Raw genomic sequence first — 22,161 nt, forward strand, 5'->3', positions numbered from 1 at the left:
GCATCAAGGGATCACAAATTTAGTATTGGGGGGCAGCGTGGAGGGTAAAAATTGTAGAGGGAGACCAAGAGATGAATACACTAAGCAGATTCAGAAGGATGTAGGTTGCAGTAGGTACTGGGAGATGAAGATGCTTGAACAGGATAGAGTAGCATGGAGAGCTGCATCAAACCAGTCTCAGGACTGAAGACCACAACAAAAACAACAACAATACAACAACTTAGAAAAGTATATTTATTAAGATCAGAAAATCTGTTAGTTGCTAAGCTGCACATTGTGACTCATTTGCACCAAAAACAAATTGAATGGAAAATAATCTTTGTAGCAACACAACCACGTCACTCCGCTGTAATGAATAAATTATTCAAATGTGAACTTGAGACATATATATCCAATTAGAATAAAATTTAAAAGAATGTCACACCAAAAGAAAGAATGCATTGTAGTGTCTCACATCACCAGTATTCTGCATGTGGTGGTTCCCTCCCACCAGATTCTCAGTCGATGGGAAATTTAACATTGCACCTGTCCAATGGAAACTCCCTTCTGTGAGAAAATCAAGATTTACTACATATTGTAGTGTACATTAATCCTTCTTAGTGGTCCTTTTATATACATAACAAATATGTAAAGTAAATGAAGAACATCTAAAAAAAGTATATTTATTAAGATCAGAATACCTGTAACTTTGTAAGGAGCATGTTATGTCTCAATTGTACTAAACGCATATTGAATGGAGAATGATCTTTGTAGCAACACAACCGCATCACATTGCCGTAAACAAAAAACTAGTAAACTGTGAATTTGAGAGATATATCAGAAAAGAATTAAATTTGAAAGAAGACTATACCAAAAGAAAGATAGGGTAGCTAGTATCTCCCACACCCATTATGCTGGTTGTGGTGTTTCCCTTCCACCAGGATGCAAGTCAATGGGAAAATGAACATTGCACCCGTAGAATGGAATGTCCCTACTGTGAGGAAATAAGGATTTACTACGTATTGTAATATAGATTGATTGTCGTTAATGACCATTGTGATATGATTTATAAATATATAGAGTAAATGAATGACATACCTAAAATGTATATTTATTAAGATCTGGAGGTCTGTAAGATGCACACCATGTCTCACTTGCATAAAACGTTATTGAATGGAGAACAATATTTGTAGCAAAACAAGCACAAGAATAAAATTTAATAGATGGGCATACCAAAAGAAAGAAGGCTTTCTAGTATCTCCCATAGTCAGTATGGTGCATATTTTGGTTCCCTTCCACCAGTTTGCCAGACGATGGGAAAATGAACATACCAGTACAGTGGAATCTCCCTGTTGTGAGGAAAGTTAGACATACAACATTTTTACAACATTTTTTAGATATACAACATTTTGTAATGTACATTGACCATTATGACATGATTTTTAAATATATAAAGTAAATGAAAGAGATATCTAAAAAAAATATATTTATTAAGATCCGAAGATCTGTAAGTTGGTAAGATGCAGGTTTTGTCTCATTTGCACCAAAAACACATTGAATGGAAAACAATTTTTGTAGCATCACAACCACATCACCCTGCGGTAAAGAACAAAATCTTTACTACATTTTGCAATTAGAATAAATTATTTAACTGAGAACTTGAGAAATATATCTGATAAGAATAAAACTTAAAAGAAGGGCATACTAAACAAAACATGGATTTCTAGTTTCTCCCATAGTCAGTATGATGCATGTGGTTGTTCCATTCCACAACGTACCCAGTCAATGGGAAAATAAACATTGCACTCGTACAATGGAATCTCCATGCCGTGAGGAAATAAAGATTTGTTACATATTGTAATGTATATTGATTGTTCATAGTGACAACTGGGATATGATTTTTAAATATTTAAAGTAAATGAAGGACATTCCTAAAAAATGTATTTATTAAGAACCGAGAATCTGTTAGTTGGTAAGATGCACATTATGTCTTATTTGAACCAAAAACACATTGAATGGAGAATAAACTTTCTTGCCACACAACATGATAACTCTGCTGTAAATAACAAAACCTTCCCACATTTCACAATTCAAATAAATTATTCCACTGTGAACTTGATGAATATAACTGATATGATTATAATTCAAAAGAAGGACATACCAAAAAAGAAGACTTTCCCAGTATCTCCCGTGTTCAGTATGTTGGATGTGGTGGTTCCCTTTTACCAAAATCCCATTCTATGATATAATAAACATTGCACCCATGCAATGTAATCTCGCTTCTGTGAGGAGAGATAGATTTACTCCATCATGTCAAGAAAATAAATTTTTCTTTGTTAACATACTGATAAAACTTTTAACAATATAAAGCAATAGAAGGACATACATAATTAAGAAGATTTAGAAGTTTGGAATATCTGTTAGTTAATATTGTACATGCGGTGTCTCATTATAAAGATATACCAAAAGAAAGAAGATTTTCCTAGTTACTCCCGTAGGCATTATGCTGGCCACACACCGTCAGGTGGCTTGCGGAGTTTGGATGTAGATGTAGATGTAGATTTGGTGGTACCCAGTCGACGGAAAAAAAATTGCAGACATACAATGTAATTTCCCTGCTTCAAGGAGAGAAATATTTTCTTCTTAGTGAATATTGGGATATGAATATGTAAAATATAACGCAAAGGAAGGACATTCCTAAACAAAGCACATTTATGTGAGTGCAGTCTTTCTTGGCGTATTCCACTTACGCATTCTTCTTGCGTTATCAGCCAAGTGGTGGCGTTGTCTTATCGCAATGTTTCAATGAGTTTCATACCCATCATTTACTGGTGAAGTGTTGGGATGCTTTGTTCTGCATATCTATATGTCGAGCAAGCCACATGTGGACTCCCGCTGAGATCATCCGAGGGAGTGAGGAGGGAGACCAGCAGGGAACTCGAGAAAGCAAGAATGCCTGAGAACAACATTACATTAGAAGAGCACAAGGCACTGATGAACTTTCATGATGACAGGGGTGTAGCGGTCTTAGAAGGCAGACAAAAGCAATGCGACAGTCCTACTGAAGTCAGAAGATTACTGGTAGAAGATCTATATCTTACTGCAAGATCCAGCATACAAAGAAGTGGGGAAAGACACAATTGCTTCTGTTACAGGCAACACCATCGACCTTCTCAATAGCTCAGGACTTGACAGAAACACCATCAGGAAGCTTTACCCTCAGGCACCGGTTCCACCACGACAGTATGCCCTCCCAAAGATCCATAAGGAGAATGTCCCACTACATCCTATATAGAACACCATAAATTCTCTGATGTATGGTGTAGCCAAGCACCTAGCACACCTGTTAAAACCACTCGTGGGTCATTGCTCTCCCCATGTCAAGAACTTAATGGAATTTGTTAAGGTACTCCAAGAGTTATGCCTGGACGAGAAGGATCTACTACCTGGCTTTGATGTCACTTCTGTTTTCACCCGTGTGCCTCTGGATGATTCCGTAGCTCTACTTGAAGATCACTTCAATGAGGACACACTCAGACTCTTTTGTCTTGTGTTAACCACAATGTAGTTCAAATGTGGTGGGAAATTCTATCAACAAACAGATGGTGTTACCATGGGTTCCCCTCTGGCCCCAGGTATGCCAACTTGTGCATGGAGCACTGAAAATGTGGCATTGAACACTATCTGCCATAAACCAAAGGTGTTCTACAGATACGTAAATGACACTTTTGTAGTGTGGCCCCATGGCATGAAAAAACTATAGGAGTTCCTGTGGTGTCAACGCCAGACACCACACTTGCTAGGTAGTAGTCTTTAAATCGGCCGCGGTCCGGTAGTACAGGTCGGACCCGCGTGTCACCGCTATCAATGATTGGAGACCGAGCGCCGCCACACGGCAGGTCTAGAGAGACTTCCTAGCACTCAGCCCCAGTTGTAAAGCCGACTTTGATAGCGATGGTTCACTGACTTCTATGCTCTCATTTGCCGAGACGATAGTTAGCATAGCCTTCAGCTACGTTATTTGCTATGACCTAGCAAGGTGCCAGCATCTGTACTATTGATATTGTGAATCATGTACCATAAAGAGTGACATTTTCCATTAATGGATTATTCCACCAGCTACGACTGTTTTTCTCAATTCTAATTACCTTGTCATGTTCCAGACCTCACGCCAACCTGCGTGAGCTAAAATGCGTGCATATCGGCCTCCTTTAGAAAAACACGGTTGGCTCTCGTGCCAACCACAACAGTTCCTACACCATCTCAATGATGTACATGATAGCATCAAATTTAGCATGGAGGTAGAAGAGAATGGCTGCCTTCCCTTCTTGGATATTTTGACCAGGAAAAATCTGGACAGTACATTGGGACATTTGGTCTACAGGAAGAAGATGCACACAGACTTAAATCTCAATGCTTGGAGTTGCCACCATCCAGCAAAATGTAACACAGTGATGAACACCTTTGTACAAAGAACCTAGTCAATCTGTGAGAGCGAGAGTTTGCCATGTGAGTTAGCACATCTGCGGGAAACCTTCTTTAAGAGCTACACTGTGACACAAATAAGATACGCCTTGCATGCAGACAAGGAGAAACAAGAAATAGACGAAGCAAAATGTGTGGCGTTTCTGCCTTGTGCTGGACTGCCAACAGCCAAGATCATAAAAATATTAAAGAAGCACAAAATAACGGCTGTTGATATACTTTCCGGTATGTGAGGTCGTGGTCCAAAATAACGACCATCTTTCGTGCACCAAAAAAGTCAAAGATATTCTTGGCTCAACCAAAGTTCAGCTGGGGTTGCAGACACTGCACATTTACAGTATTGAGTGCGAATGTGGAATGGAATATATCAGGTAGATACAATGATACATCAGAAATGTATGACTAGGACAGACAAACAAGTCCGCGGTAGCAAAACATAGCATTATCAAGGGACACACATTCGAAGAAGCTGTGCAGCATCAACAGTTTCTGGGACTCGATCTTCAAAGAGGCAGTGGAGATACGTCTGCACAACAATTTAGTAAAAAAGGGTAGCAGTTTTCAGCTCAGTGCAGTTTGGAATTCCACAATTGACAAAATACATCAGGAACACTCTGATCCAAAGGCAGTGGCATCCGCAGACAGATTGGATAGCCACCTGGTCTAGATACTGGGCAGCGCCGCAGCCCCTGCCCCCACTAATACCCACGCGGTACTCCCTGCTGGAAGAATGTGATTGGCTGGTCTACAGTAGTGGATGACAGCCAAGCAGCTATATAGATATGCAGAACACAGCATCGCGTCACTTCGCCAGAAGATGATGGGTACGAAACTCATTGAAACGTTGCGACAAGGTGACGCTACCACTCAGCTGATAACCAGAGAATAATTCATCAAAGCTTGTTTATCAAGCTCTGATAATCTGTTAGTTAATAAGGTGAACGTGGTATGTCATTTCCACCACAAAACCCAGTCAAGGGATAATAATCAACTTAGCCACACAACCACATCACCCCGCTGTAATGTAAAAAATTTTGAACATTTCATAAATGAAATACATTTTTCCACTGTGGACTGGAAGAATGTAACTGATAAGAATGCCAAGTAAAAGAAGAACATACCAGAAGAGAGAAGATTTTCCAATTATCTCCAGTAGTCAGTATGATGGATGTGGTGGTTCCCTTCACCAAAACACAGTTGATGAGAAAATAAACATTGCACCCATACAATGGAATCTCCCTGGTGTGAGGAAAGAACCATTTACTATGTTTTGTATTGCAAATAGATTGTTCTTGGTGAACATAGGGATATGACTATCAAAAATACAATACAAAGTAAGGACATATATAAACAAAGCTGATTAATCAATTTTAAAAAATCTGGTAGTATGGTACATGTGGTGTCTCATTTCCACTGAAAACCTGTTGAAGTGAGAATAAACATTGTAGCCAAACAACAACATTACCCAGCTGTAAAGGATAAAAAATTTACAACATTTCAAAGAACAAATAAATTATTCGACTGTGAACTTGATGAATATAACTGATAAGAGTGTAAGTAAATGAGAACATACAAGAAGAAAGAAGAATTTCCCAGTCTCCCCAGTAGTCAGTATGCTGGATGTGATGGTTCCCTTACACCAAACACCCAGTGGATGTGAAAATAAACATTGCCACCTGTTGTAACTGCAACAGGAATGCCACGGGTTACCAGTAACCAAAATGTGGTGGTATCGACTGGAGCGGCTGTGAACAAACAAGAATGGAATGGAAGGACAATCAAGATGACAGACAATCAAGCAAGGCACCAAGATCAACAAAAAAAGTATTAAGCAACAGGGTCATAAGAGATAACCTCACGAAATCAAACTATGCCCCCTGGTAAAGGGGAAGCAAGCACACACAATGTAAACATGATGTCTGTAAGCAAGATGTCAACTGACTCATCGCAAACACCAGACTGCCTCACTGAGTGAGAGGCAGGGTATTTTGCTATTGTCCAGTGGGCCACATGCTCCACAGTGGCGCCCCCACATTAGACTCAGGGCCAGTAGCACGTGCAACCACAGCATTCGGGCTGATTGCTCCAGACACCTCTAGTGGTCATCAAGTTCCATGCGGTCTCCTGTGGATTTGAAACCCATGGAGCTTGGTACCAGATCCTTCTCCTCCCCTGCATTGGGGTGAAAATGCCCCAGTCTGTGCTGCAGTGTTCGGCAGATGGGAGAAGACCCAGGCTTGTCAACTGCCATTGTCAGGGAGGAAGGGACACCCAAGGTGTCCATGTCAGAAAAGCCAGAGGCCAGGGTGTTGCAAGGAGCTTCCGATCCACCTCAGGATGGGGAGGGTTGGCGGTAGGCATGCGGGGATGTAGCAAACCGAGGGCAGTGGCAACGACTCAATGACCATGTCTGTACCCGAAGGAGGTAGTGTAGGAGGAGGTGGCAGCGGTAGTCCCACAGGGGTACATGGTTGGAGCTGGTTTTGATGGTGGGGCTAGAATCCTTTCGACATGTGCACTGACGTCACACACTGACCATGGGCCATGACGACCATGGCAGGCGCACAGCCCACCTTGCTCCCTTACATGCGGGCCCACAAGGCCATGCTGGGGGTGTAACGCTGAGATGGCTAGGAGTGGGATGGGAAGTTGACAGCTTCAGCAAATGGAGCAGGGTATGCAACTGTCACCCATGGAGGAGCTCTGTCAGACTATGTCCGTCAATTGGTGTGTTGGGATATGTGCTCAAGAACAGGATGAGGGCTGATGTGGTTAGAGATGTTTCCACTACCTTTGTCAACTGTTGTTTAAATGTGCGGACAAGCCTTTCTGCTGCACCATTGGAGGAAGGGTGGAAAGGTAGGCTACGGATATGTTTGATACCGTTGACCTGACAGAAGTCGTGGAAGGAGAATGTCGTGGATTGGGGGCCATTATAGAAGACCAACATGTGAGGCAGGCCCTCAATGGCGAGAACCTAGGTGAGGGCCATGAGCATGGCCTCTATGGTCATAGCTGCCATGCAGACGACATATGGGTATTTGGAGTAGTTATCAACGATAAGTAACCACATGGACCCCAAAAATGGGCCCACAAAACCGAGATGGATGCTATCCCAGGGCCGGTGAGGCACAGGCTAGGGTGCGAATGACTGAAGGGGGCTTGTCTGGTGACAGGCACACACAGTGTGCCCGTGAACCAGGCGTTAAATATTGCCATCAATTTAAGGCCAATACACATGCTGGCGAGCCAAAACTTTCATGCAGGACATACCCCAGTGCCCAGGGTGTAACAAACTGAGCACATGATGTCGAAAATCTGGAGGGATGACCACCCGATGGGCATCCAACTCCGTGGCCAACAGAAGGACACCATCAACCATGGATAGCCAGTGGGACAGGTGGTGCCAGGGGATGAAGTCAGTCCACAACCGACGAGTAATATTCTAAGCCAGTGACCTAAGTATTTCACTTCTAGTTGGAAAAAAAACAACGTTTGTCCAGGTGACAGCGTAAACCCACTGATTGCAGAGCGTTAAATAAGGTGCTGAGGTTGTGCAAATGTTCCTGAAGGAACGCCCGGTGACCGATATGTCCTCTAGATAATTAACGCAGGGTGGGATAGGCTGTGGCATAGGCTGCTCCAGGAACCATTTTCAAATTAGCTGGCACTAAAGAGACACCAAATGGAAGGCGCTTGTACTTGTATATGCCAAAAGGTGTGTTGATAACCAAGATGTTCAAGGAATTGGAATCCAAAGGTAACTGGTGGTATGCCTCAGCCAGGTTGATCTTAGAAAAGTACTCGTCCCCACAAGCTTGGCGGGAAGGTCTTCCTGTCGGGAAATGGGGTAAGTGTCTCCTAAGGACTGAGCATTGACAGTAGCACTGAAGTCCCAAAACAGCTGAAGGGACCCATTGGGTTTCCATACGACCACCAATGGTGTCGTCCAAGCCCTGTATGTCACAGACTTGAGGACGCCAGCAGCCTGGAGCCGATGAAGTTCCTGCATGATAGCTAGCTGTGAGGCCACCAGAATGGGTCTGGCCTGGAAAAAGCTTGGCTGCACATCTGGCTGAAGTGTGATGTGTGCTCAAAATGTGAAGCACATCCGAGATATGTCACAAACAATAATGCAAGAGCCGAGCACAGATCGTCCAAGTTCTGAAATGGAACAGCCGTGGAAATGACCATAACTTCATAGGAAATTGAAAAGCCAAACAGTTGAAATGCATCTAGTCCAAAAATATTTGAAGCCGACGGATGGTCGACGACAAATAGGGTAAAGAACCAGGGAACATGTTTGTAAGTGGACTGTTCACAAAGGGGAATGGAACCGTCACCACAGGCAACCAAACATCAAGAGGGCGGCAGCAATGCAGGAGAGTCCAGAAGACTATACAATGCAATATTTATCCGGGAGATGATGGCCCCAATGCCAACCTGAAAACTGACATCCTCGGTAAAAAGGCGGAGCGTGAGGAGTAGACTCCGTACTGATGGGTCCCCCAGTGGGACGACTGATTGCAGAGCATGTACTGTATCCTGAGGCCCATTAGGGGAAGGACAGGGGTGAGTCGAACGAGTATGACAAATAGATCACATGTGGCCCTCCTTCTTACGCAGCATGCACGTTTTCCAGCAATGGGGGTAATCAGCTCGAGCATGTGCGGTAAAGCACTCTGGGCAAGATGAAAGCTGGCCACACGACCAGCTCTGATACCATAGAGATATCAGACCAAGAGGAGTCCCAATGGCACTGGCCTCTGTTGGCTGGGCCACATCGACATTGCAAGGGTGAAACCCACAGAGATGCATCGATCGCCGCCACTCGCAGCTGAGCCTTGAGACACTCATTAGCCACCCCAGCAATTTCAGATGAGTGGGCAATTCGGAGAATCTCTTCCAATGAGGGATTATTGAGTGTCAATGCCTCAGTGTGGACCTCAGTATCGGGAGCCAGCTGAACCACCCCATCCTGGATCAGGGAGTCCACATACGAAGCCTTACATTGCTGATTGGTGCATTTAAAATCACATTGATGGCTGACATCCTGCAAGTCCATGACCCAGGAACGATATGATTGTCCAGGCTGTTTATGGCACTGGTGGAACTCCTGCTGAGGGGCTACCACATAGTAGCACTGTGAATAATAGTTTGTCAGCAAAAGGCATATCTCCTAGAAAGAGAGAGCTACAGGATCAGACAAGGGTGCCAACTTGCGGAGAAGAAAGAATGTGTCTGGGGTGGCCCAAGACAAAAACAATGGCCACTGCAGTGGGTCATCCGTGATTTGAAAAGCCGTGAAATGTTGTTTCACCCAATGTAAGTATGTTTTACAGTCTTCTCTAGCGTCATCAAAAGTTGGGAATGACAGCGGATGTTGGGAAAGCATCGGACACCCGAGGACTTGGAAGCTGTTGTGGTAATGCGTCCCGGGCATCAACTGTACCCATTAGCAACCACATCGACTTTTGTAATTTGACTAACTGGAGGCTGCTGCTGCTGCACGAGCTGCTACTGTTGTTATTGCAACAGACAGACCAACTTAGCCTCCATGCGAACAACTATTACTGTTTACCTTGTCACCAAAATGTTGTAACCACGGCAGGAACGGTTGGGGGATTGCCACTAACAAAAATGCGGTGGGACCGAATGGTAGCGGCCGGCGAACAAACAAGTCAGACGAATGGGAATAGAAGGACAAGCACGATGACAGACAACCAAGAAGACACCAAGATCAACAAGAAAGTATTAAACAATGGGGTCCCAAGACTGAACCTCAAGAAATTAAAATAACATCCCCTCATAAACAGGAAGAAAGCACACTCAATGTAAACACAATGTCTGTAAGCGAGATGATCCACATGAGTTCCAAAAGAAATCCGTTGGAATTCGATTACTCGATAAATAGTACAATTCTCAAGGCTGTCAATTCAACTAAGTACCTGGGTGTTAAAATTACGAAAAACTTCAGTTGGAAGGACCACATAGATAATATTGTCGGGAAGGCGAGCCAAAGGTTGCGTTTCATTGGCAGGACACTTAGAAGATGCAACAAGTCCACTAAAGAGACAGCTTACACTACACTCGTTCGTCCTCTGTTAGAATATTGCTGCGCAGTGTGGGATCCTTTGCCAGGTGGGATTCACGGAGGACATCGAAAGGGTGCAAAAAAGGGCAGCTCGTTTTGTATTATCGCGTTATAGGGGAGAGAGTGTGGCAGATATGATACACGAGTTGGGATGGAAGTCATTACAGCATAGACGTTTTTCGTCGCGGCGAGACCTTTTTACGAAATTTCAGTCACCAACTTTCTCTTCCGAATGCGAAAATATTTTGTTGAGCCCAACCTACATAGGTAGGAATGATCATCAAAATAAAATAAGAGAAATCAGAGCTCGAACAGAAAGGTTTAGGTGTTCGTTTTTCCCGCTCGCTGTTCGGGAGTGGAATACTAGAGAGATAGTATGGTTGTGGTTCGATGAACCCTCTGCCAAGCACTTAAATGAGAATTGCAGAGTAGTCATGTAGATGTAGATCAACCAATTCAATGTGAACACCAGACTACCTCACAATTTTTTTTCTTTATTGTTATTGTAACACTTTATACAAAAGGTGGGCCGGCAGCGGCAATATTATGCCGCTCTTCGGTCACAGATAGTACAAACAGAAACAAGGAAGATATAGAAAAACAAAACATAATGGTGGACAAAAAACAGTAGACACGTGAGCAAAAAACATGGAGCCATTTACAGGTGTAGTAAAATAAAAAACGTTCAGCACTTGTACACAAACACTGATGACTGAAATGACACACGTGAACGATGGAACGTGGGCAGTGAAAACACTGAGGCACTAACACGACGGCACACACAAAGAACTGATGGTGATGATCTCCGGCGCACGAATGTTGACTTGACGGGTCCGGGGACCTGCCAAAAGGGGAGAAGGTGGGGGAGGAAGGGGAGGGGAGGGTGTAGTTGCCAGTGGCAGAGGAGATGGAAGGTGGAAGGAAGAATGTATGGGGAGGGGGTAGGGGAAGCCCAGGGGGAGGAGGGGCGAAGGAAGGGAGGAGAAAGAGAAGGCAGAGAGGGTGCCCTAAGGAAAAAACACAGGGTGTGGACGGGGAGGATCAAAATTGGTAGGAGGGGGAGATGGAGGGGAGAAGGACATCATCAGGGAGGGGGAGTTGGTGGAAGCCAGTATAGGTGAGGGTATGGAGAATGGAGAGATGGAGAGCACGTGGAAGATGGGAATACAGGCGTGGCAGTGGGCGGGGGTGGGAGAGGATGGGAGAGACAAGCGGGTGAGGGGGATCAAGTTTATGGGAGTTGTAGAGGATCTGCATCCGTGGCTAGCCGAGTGAGAGACAGCTGCATAAATAGACGACAGCATACGTTGCTACTGGCCGCTGGGACCACGTGCTTCACAGTGGCGTTCTCACGTTAGCCTCGAGGCCAGGAGCTCACGCAGCCACAGCTTACGGCGCGACTGCTACAGAGACCTCTAGTGGTCATCGAGTTCTATGCCGTCTGATGCGGTTTCGAAACCCACAGCACTCGGTACCAGACACCCATACAATGGAATCTCTCTACTATGAGGAAAGTAAGATTTACAAAATTTTGTAAAGCAAATATATCGTTCCTAGTGACCTTAGGAATATGACTTTTAAAAATATAAAGCAAACATAGGACATACCTAAACAAAGAAGATTTATCAAGTTCCGAAAATATGTTATTGAGTATGGTGCGTGTGGTGTCTTATTTCCAGCAAAAACACATTGAAGGGAGAATAAACATTTTACATCTACATCTACATCTACATCTACATGGTTACTCTGCAATTCACACTTAAGTGCCTGACAGAGAGTTCATCGAACCATTTTCATACTACTTCCCTATCATTCCACTCTCGAATGGCGCATGGGAAAAAGGAACAGCTAAATCTTTCCGTTCGAGCGCTAATTTCTCTTATTTTATTGCACTCTTTGTTTCGTCTTCTTTACAATATTATCTATGTGGTATTTCCAACTCAAGTTGCTCGTAATTGTAATTCCTAGGTGTTTAGTCAAATTGACAGTCCATAGATTTGTGCGATTTATCGTATACCCGAAATTTATCGGATTTCTTTTAGTACCCATGTGGATGACCTTGCACTTTTCTTTGTTTAGTGCCAGTTGCCACTTTTCGCACCATACAGAAATTCTCTCTAGATCATTTTGCAATTGGAATTGATGGTCTGATGATTTTACTAGATGGTAAATTACAGTATCATCTGCAAACAATCTAAGGGGGCTGTTCAGATTATCAGCTAGATCATTTATGTAAATCAGGAACAGCAGAGGGCCTATGACATTATCTTGCTGAACGCCAGAAATCACTTCTGTTCTGCTCGATGATTTACCGTCTATCACTATGAACAGTGACCTCGCTGAGAAGAAATCACCAATCCAGTCACAGAACTTAGACGATACTCCATATGCACGCAATTTGATTAATAGTCGCTTGTGAGGAGCGGTATCAAAAGCCTTCTGGAAATTTAAGAATATGGAATCGAACTGAGATCCCTTGCCGGTAGCACTCATTACTTCATGCAGTTGCACAAGAACGATATTTTCTAAATCCGTGTTGGTTATGTATCAATAAGTCATTTTCTCGAAGGTGATTCATAATGTTCAAGTATCGTATATGCTCCAAAATCCTACTGCAAATAGAGGTCAGTGATATGGGTCTGTAATTCAATCGGTTACTCCTATTTCATTTTTTGAATATCGCTGTGATCTGTGCTACTTTCCAGTCTTTAGGAACAGACCTTTCATCAAGTGAGCAGTTGTATAGGATTGCTAGGAAAGGCGCTCTTGTGTCTGCATACGCTGAAAGGAACCTGATTGGTTACCATCTGGGCCAGAAGACTTGCCTTTCTTAAGCGATCTGAGTTCTTTCGCAACACCTAAGACATCTACTTTTATGTCACTCATGCTAACAGCTGTTCTGGTTCCGAATTGTGGAATATTTACTTCGTCTTCTAACGTGAAGGAATTATGGAAAACTGTGTTTAGTAACTCCGTTTTAGTAGCACCATCTTTGGTAACATTTCCATCGCTATCGCGCAGTGACGGTATTGACTCTTTTTTGCGACTGGTGTACTTTACATTCATCCAGAATCTCTTCGGATTTTCTACCATATTTTGAGACAATGTTTCATTGTGGAAACTATTAAAAGCATCTCACATTGACGTCCACACTAAATTTCGAGGTTCCGTGAAACTTAGCCAGTCATGAGGATTTTGCGTGCTTCTGAATTTGGCATGCTTTGTCCGAGCCCACACCCGGGCAGTCTCCAACGATGGATGCCGCTTGTGTAGTTGGAGGGCCCACCTACGAACTTTGATGGCCTCAGCGATTTCCAGCTACCACCAAGGCACAGTTTTACACTGAGGGCACCCAGAAGAAAGAGGAACCGCGCTTTCTGCAGCCGATACGATCGACACAGTGACCTGCTCGACCACCACATTAATAGCGCCATGAGTGGGAGTGTCAGAAGTGACAGCAGATGTGAACGCCAGCCAATCATCCCTATTAAGGGCCCATCACAGCAGACATCCAGAACTGTGACGCTGGGGTAGTGACATGAAGATCGGAAAGTGGTCACTACCACACAAGTTGCCATGAACCCTCCAATGGATGGATGGTGAAAATCCTGCGCTGCAAAGCGAGAGGTCAATGGTCGTATAAGTGCCATGAACCACACTGAAGTGTGTGGGGTCTCCAGTATTTAGGAGACAGAGGTCGAGCTGAGAGAGAAGATTCTCAACATCTCTACCCCCGCCAGTAATCACGGCCCCACCTTCCAAGGGTTTATAGGCATTCAAGTCCTCCAAAAGTAGGAATGGTGGGGGGAGTTGGGAAATCATCAGAGCCAATTCATTAAGAGGTACTTCACCATCTGGAGTAAGGTAGACATTGCAGACAGTAATATCCAAGATTGTCCTTATCCTCACAGCAACAGCCTCTAAAGCTGATTCACTGATTCAGAGTAAACAGAGATAAGGACATACAGGCATATGCCACCTGACGCCCTGTTACAGTCAGTCTGAATTTTATAAAACCCCTGATAGCCACAAAGGGCATGGGTTTGCATTGCTGGGAGCCAGGTTTCTTGGAGGGAAATACAGAGAGCAGGCGTTGAGCTCAAAATCAGCCTTAGTTCAGCGAAGTGGTTGGAAAAACCACTGCAATTCCTCTGGAGGATGACGTCATGATTAGGCTGGAAAGACGGGAAGCGCTCAAGGAGGCAGGTCACGACTCAGGGTCACCTGCTGCCATCGATTGAGTACCTGTGTGAGTGACATCCATTGTGTCTGAGGGTCCAGCGAGATCTAGGTCCTCAGCAGACGCCAGAATCTCCACCTCTTCCTCAGACACAGAGCTTGTAGGGAGCAGTGGAATGGGTGCCACGGCAAGGTCAGGATTCCTGGCTGCCTTCTTCTTGTTTGGTTTCTCCTGCTGGTTCTTCGATAGATCCAGCTGGGAGGGCTTCACTGGGTCAGTCTCAGGGAATGGGGAGGACCGTGAAACTCTATGACCAGCCACCTGTGTGTGGTTGCTTCAGCCACTGGTGGGCGTCCACTTTTCCACTGGTCAGAACTCAGGAAGGGAGTGACTCAAGGGACCCCTTCCTGGTGAGAGGAGCCAAAGAAGACACACGCTTCTCTAAGTGAGAAGTGGGGACTGGTGTCCCCGATTATTGGGGGAGGGGGCGTTGCTCCTGAAGTACGTGGTGCAGGAGCAACAGGGACGGAAATGTCCCCCACCATCAAGGGGGCAGGTGGAGTCTGACAGCTCTGAGAGCCAACTGTACACAATGAAATGGGAGATGGTAGAACCGATGTCGCAACAGCAGTTAGGTTGATGTCATATGCACAGGATGGAGTCTCTCGTATTTCAGTTTAGCCTCAATGTATCAGTGTATGTCAGGCGATCCAGAGTCTTATATTACGTAATCCTCCGTTCTTTCTGTAAAATCCGATAGTCCAGAGAGCAAGGGGAATGGTGTTCTCCGCCGTTAATACAGATGGGAGGCAGGGCACAGGGGGTATTGGGATGCAAAGGACGTCCACAATATCAACACGCTGGAAGTATACCAGGATGACATATGCCCAAACTTCTAGCATTTAAAACACTGCATCGAAGGAGAGATATACGCTTCAGAACACAGCGGTAAGCCATCACCTTGACCTTTTCAGGTAATGCATCATCCTTGAAGGCCAAGATGAAGACACTTGTGGCTTCCTGATTATCCCTCAGATCTCAATGGACGCGCCAGAGAAAGTGAACACCTTTTTGTTCTAGGTTGATGGGAGGTCATTGTCAGACTGCAAAAGAAGATCCTTGTGGAATATAATGCCCTAGACCATATTTAAACTCTTATGGGGCACGATGGTAACTGAAACATCCCCCAACTTGTCACAAGCAAGTAACTGTCATGACTGGGCAAAGGATGCTCTTTCTTTCAAAACTGCCTCAGAACGCATTTTCGACAAGCCCTCACCTCCTCAAACTTGTCCTCTAAATGCTCCACAAAAACCTGAGGCTTCGTTGACATTAATGATTGCCCATCAACTTATGTACAGGTGAGGTACTGGGGTGAATAACCTTCGCTGCCATCTTTAGCCATTTGTTCCTTCCATGGAGTGGCCAGGGAGGGGAACGCTCTTAGGTGGTATTTTCTTTGGTTGAGGTTTGACCTAGATCGCTTAGAGACTGCTGCTGGAGGTCCACCAGTGAGAGATGATACACCACGCTTCATTGCATGCCTTCCGCCCTGATGCAACCCACTCCAACCAAGGGCTCTCCCCATGGGCGCCACCCAGCCTCAGCAAGGTCCACCTGGCAGGATGGCCATTGCTGGGAGTCCCGATGCCCCAGGGAGATAGGCATCTACTACTTGGCATATGTGGGGAGTTAACGGCTCAGGCATCAGCAGAGCGATCCTTGTGTTGCAGGGGGCTACAGCCAACAGGGTACATGGCAGCCCAACCACAGTGGACTGGCCACTGTGCATGATATTAGGTACAAGGAAGTCCATGGTCGTCGGACCCCCAGAAAGTTACACTGCACAGTGCATGGCGGAAACCAAACCCAGGAATGTATCCACTCCCAAGAGATGGAGAACGAGTGTGACTGCAATGCAAAGATGAGTAAGCAGGCAAAATTTCTCAATGCACGAGGACCACAATCCACCATGTAAGGTGCCTTCCCCCAATTGGCTCGCTCTTTTGAAAAAAATTTGGAATATGGAGGCCAAACCCGAGGGGGAACCATCACACAAAGGTCGAAACATGTGAGACTCATTTTAGTCAACTCTTATGGCAGACAGGAATACCATGGGCATATTCCAAACCCTAGACCCACATGTGAGGGGAGAATGATTCACTACATTTTGTAAAGCAAATAGACCATTCTTAGAAACCATAAGAATGTAATCCAAAAGAAGGAAACTGTGTGGCAAGGCAGTAGAACGTTGTATGCCTTAGGGAATGGGGATCTTTGTTTCATTGCCCACATCGCAAAGATGAAATAAACCTCTATAAAAACCCCTCAATCTCAAGGCGTGCTGTATGTCAAGGAGATACATGAGTGCTGAGATGGAACAGTCATTAGCGGGCAAACTCTGAGGAACCTGCCGCACCTCAGTTGTATAAGGCTTATTCAGGCACATGGGACTCTGTCTGAGTGGATGCTTATTTCCCTAGCTACTCGTGGGACCGAGATGGAACCCTCAAAACTTTCTTTTTCTAGTTCACTGGAAAGTGTGTACCGCCTGGGAGTTCTCACACTCATTCATCAAAAAGGATGAGGGAGGCTAGTCATTCTGATAATCAACTTGTTATCAATAATGGGCCTCAAGGAATGAATTATAATGTCTTTGTAGTGATCAAGAGGAAGGTGGGGACGTTTGGAAAAGTGTCTCCCTTCTATATCCACAAAGGCTTAGAAGGACTGGCTGGTACCCTAAAGTCTGTTAAGCAGTTGCAAATTGGCTCCCTGCTTATCGAGACTAATTGTGCAAAGCAGGTGGAACTTGTTATTAAGTCACAGAAATTGGGTGAGTACAACATTATTGTTGAGTTGCATAACTCCCAGAACTGCAGCAAAAGTGTGGAAACCTGCCGTTATATTATGGACATTGACGTTGCTGAACTGAAACAAGAATGGACAGCACAGGGGATCATAGATCTGGAACAAAGGACACACAAGACCAATGGAGAGACTGAGAAGACCGCCACTTTTATTGTGACCTTCAATTCTCCATCACTACCAGAACACATCATTGCAGGTTTCCACCAACTTAGGGTCCTGCCCTATGTACCTAACCTATTCGATGCTTCAAATGCCAGCATTTTGGCCATGCAACACTGAGTTGCGGAGGTGAAGCGAATTGTGGGAAGTGTGGAAAGGCAGCCAGGGAAGTTGAGACTGACTGTCCGTCTCCTGCAGTCTGCATTAGCTGCTCTGGAAGACATCCAATCTGGAGCTGAGCCTGCTCTGTTTTTGCAGAGGATAAAAAAAATGGTTCAAATGGCTCTGAGCACTATGGGACTCAACTGCTGTGGTCATCAGTCCCCTAGAACTTAGAACTACTTAAACCTAACCAACCTAAGGACATCACACACATCCATGCCCGAGGCAGGATTCGAACCTGCGACCGTAGCAGTCGCACGGTTCCGGACTGCGCGCCTAGAACCGCGAGACCACCGCGGCCGGCTGCAGAGGATCGCAAAATTCAGGAAATCGAAGTGACCAAGCGAATCCCCTATGCAGAAGCCAAAAAGGAGTATCAGGCAATGAAACCCGCCGTCTTTGCCACTTCTTATGCTTCCTTGGTGCAGGAACCTGTCATTAAGGTTGACACTTTGACTCAGACTATGTCCAGTGAGCCACTCTTTACTAGTAGCACCTGTACTTGCACCTGCATGTGCCAAAGCCGATTGAAAGACATAGCAGCTACGATGGAAGACGCCAGTAATGCTTCTGGAGCATGCAGCCCATAGGCACCAACTTTCTTCAAAGACAGGTGGCTCTCACTGCCCTCATTCTGCCTTATCCTTGCTGGGAAAGGGAGCAGGAAAAGGAACTCAACATTCGTGTCGCAAGCTGACCCAGGCACTATAAGACGTCATTCTGGCACGTCTGACTGATGATGAGGACATCATGGATTTTTATGCCTCGTCACCAGACCCAGTCAGCCCCGCCACTATGCCTTCCTCTACAAGCGCCTCACCGCTTTGGTGCAAAGACAGGGCTAAATCGAGATCACATCGATGAAATGGCTACCATACCCCAATGGAATATCAATGGATACAGGACTCATCTGGAGGAATTGAGAGTCCTTGTACTGGATAGAGCCTTTTGCCTTTGCCGTTTTGCCTTTACCTACAAGGGACATACGTGTACTTGGAGGCTATCACCTTTACAGAAAAGATGATCTTACTGGTGATATGGCAAAAGGTGGGGTTTCAGTGTTCGTAAAGGGCACGTTTCACTCCTCACTCCTTAAAAACAACACTACAAACGGTTGCTGTTCGGATAGTGGCCCATGTTGACCTCACAGTGTGCTCTTTGTACCTACCACTTCATGGGCCTCTTGAAAGTGCGGTTCTCACTCATCCTTTTGATGAACTCCCCTGTCCCTTCCTCCTTTTGGTGGACTTCAATGCACACAGCGCACTATGTTGTTCTCACACCACTCACGCCAAGTGTCGGGCGCTTGAGGATCTACTGCACACAACAGATCTCATACTATTGAACATGGGTGAAGGTGCTAAAATGTCAGGTTTGTCTACCACCATAGATCTCTCCTTCTGCTCGCCTGCTCGGTGGTTAGTGGATGATGACCTTCATGGTAGTGACCATTTTCCTATATGGATCCATCTGCCTGATCGAACAGATCCTGGAATAAAGCCACCGAGACGGTTGTTCAAAAAGGTTAACTGGATACTTTACAGGCGGTTAGTTGTTTTCTAGCAATGTGATGGCATCCAGGACTGGGTGGATCACATTACAGCTGTGATTCACCATGCCACTGATGCATCCCTCCCAAAGTCTGTGGAAATGCCTAGGAACAGACCTGTTCCTTGGTGGAACGATGAGTGTCGTTTTGCAATCAGGAACAGGATAGCAGCAATGCGCAGATTCAGTCGATGCCATTCAGATGAGGATCTTGCAAACTTTGAATGGCATGTGCAAAGGTGAGGAGAATAATTTGGAAGAGTATGCAGAGGTCTTGGCAAGGGTTCCTAAAATCCATGAATAAATTGACGCCCACATGTAAAGTATGGGAAGCCATTAGAAGGCTCTCAAGGCACAACTCTCGACCACCAATAGCAGCTGTACGAATACAGTGGTCTCTAGTAACATCGACGAGAGATATAGCTCAGACAATGGCTGAATCATTACGGCCGATTCCAGCCAGGATACCAGCTTCTGTCAATATCGGGAGGCACAGGAGAATGCTCATCTTGATTTCTGTTCCACCAATATCGAAAAATACAACCAGCCTTTCTCTCTGTGGGAGCTGGATTCTGCATTGCCATTTGCTTGTGATACGACCCCTGGAAATGACCTTACAACCTACATCATGCTGCAACAGTTGGACTGACAGCCAAAGGAAGTCCTCATTCAGCTACTGAATAAAATTTGGATAACTGCCAGCTTTCCCAAGTCGTGGAAGTATTCTATTTTAATCCAAATTTTAAAATCAGGACCCTGGTAGTTATCATAGTATTAGCCTGACAAGCTGCGTAGACGTATGATCAATTGGCGCCTAGTGTGGGTACTGGAAACCAGGTCCCTACTCAGTCGCTACCACTGTGAGTTCAGGAGGTACCACTCCACTCCCGATAACTTGACCCTGCTAGAGGCTGCAGTTCAACAAGATTTCCTTCGTAAGCAACACCTTATCGGTGTTTTCTCCGATTTGGAAAAGGCCAATGACACTACCTGGGGGCATAATATTTTGTTGCAGCTCCATCAGTGGGGATTCCGTGGACGTCTACTGACCATCATACAGTCCTTTCTCTCGGACATATATTTTAGATAAAGGGTTGGTAATGTCCTGTCTCACCATTTTAAGCAGGAGAATGGTGTCCCTGAATGGAGTGTTTTAAGTGCCACCACTGCAAGCAGTAGCGTTGCAACCACGAGCCCAGTACTATGTTCCTTGTCTGTGGATGATTTCTCCATCTTCTGTTCATCCTCCAGCCTCACCACAGCTACTCGACAACTGCAGCTGACGATAAGGTGGTTGGAGGATTGATCTTGTACCACAGGTTTTAAATTCTCAACAGAGAAAGCAGTTTGAGTTGATTTTAATCATTCCCGCTGTCTGTTTAATTTCCCCGTTTTAAAACTGGGGGACACTGTTCTCACTTTTAAGGAAATGGTGAAGTATCTGGGTCTTATCTTTGATGAGAAGATAACATGGTTGTCACACATTAAAGAAGTGAAACAGAGATGTCTCAAGGTCTTAAACACCCTTAAATGTGTCAGTTGAAGGTCTCGGGGAGCTGACAGAGTACGTCTACTCCAACTTTATAAGGCCTTTATGTGACACTGGCTTGAATACGGATGCCAGATTTATGGGTCAGCAAGGCCTTAATACCTTAAAATGCTGGATGCAGTTCACCTCAAGTGTATTTGGGTGTCAACAGTGGCCTATCGCACGAACCCTGTTGCTAGTTTGTGTGCGGAGGCTGGTGAGACTCCATTGTCTATTCGACGTCTTCTTCTCGTGGTACGCCAAGCATATAGAGCATTGTCCATTCCTATATCACTAGCATCCAGTTACATTATTGAGCCACCACTGTAATGGCTGTTCGATCATCGACCACAAGCAACATGGCCATTTGGGATCCGTGCAAAAGAGAGCTTTGGGTTATTACAGGTGGTCCAAAGCCAGGAGTGGAGTAGGGCACACCCTGGCTACTACCAAGGGCCAGATCGCTTTCAGAACTGACTGCTCACAAGAAGCATTGTGCCCCAGACTCCGTTTTTAATATTAAATTTAATGAAATTTTACGTAGCCACCCAGATTTTATTTCTGTCTACACAGATGATTCTAAGCAGGGAGATGTTTTCGGTTGTTCCGTCGTATTCCCCGACATTGACCTCAAAATGCAGTTTTCAGTTTATTTCATGGAACTGTCTGCTATCCTGAGGGCAATGGAGCAGGTGATATGGTGTTGTGACAAAAAAATTATCGTCTGCTCCGATTCTCAAAGTGGCCTTCTCTCTGTTGGACAGATGTATCCAGCAGATCTGATGGTGCAACAAGTGCAGGATGCTCTCGTACTCTTGCAAAGGCAAAACAACGAAGTCATTTTTGGCTGGGTTCCAGGACACATAAGACACCCAAGGAAACAAACTCGCTGCTGCTGCTGCTAAAGAGGCTTGCTCCCTTCCTCCTCCTGCCCATTGCTCAGTCCCTCTACGGGCTGTCACTTCATTTGTGACTAGCAGGACCCATATGTTGGCGGGAGTCCCAGTGGCTGGAGCTGAGGAACAATAAACTACGTCCTACCAAGACTTAAGTGCGACCATGGATCACCTCCTTCGACTCGCAATGTCGTGAAGAATTAGCCCTTACTCGGCTTAGAGTGGTACATTGTCCATTGACGCATGGCTTCCTTTCATG

At 45.1% G+C, this 22,161-nt stretch overlaps 1 protein-coding gene across 1 annotated transcript in view; it reads right to left on the reverse strand.

Annotated features, from left to right (window-relative positions):
- Nucleotides 1–2,804: 2,804 nt before the first annotated feature.
- The window catches only part of LOC126266673 (uncharacterized), a 74,874-nt gene continuing 55,517 nt past the window's right edge, over nucleotides 2,805–22,161 (reverse strand). Inside the window, exon 4 of the mRNA XM_049971092.1 lies at nucleotides 2,805–2,935. Within this exon, the coding sequence (XP_049827049.1) occupies nucleotides 2,805–2,935 (131 nt within the window). The remainder of the gene's footprint in view (nucleotides 2,936–22,161) is intronic.

The sequence above is a fragment of the Schistocerca gregaria genome, chromosome 4, assembly GCF_023897955.1.
Source record: "Schistocerca gregaria isolate iqSchGreg1 chromosome 4, iqSchGreg1.2, whole genome shotgun sequence".
NCBI classification, from domain to species: domain Eukaryota; kingdom Metazoa; phylum Arthropoda; class Insecta; order Orthoptera; family Acrididae; genus Schistocerca; species Schistocerca gregaria.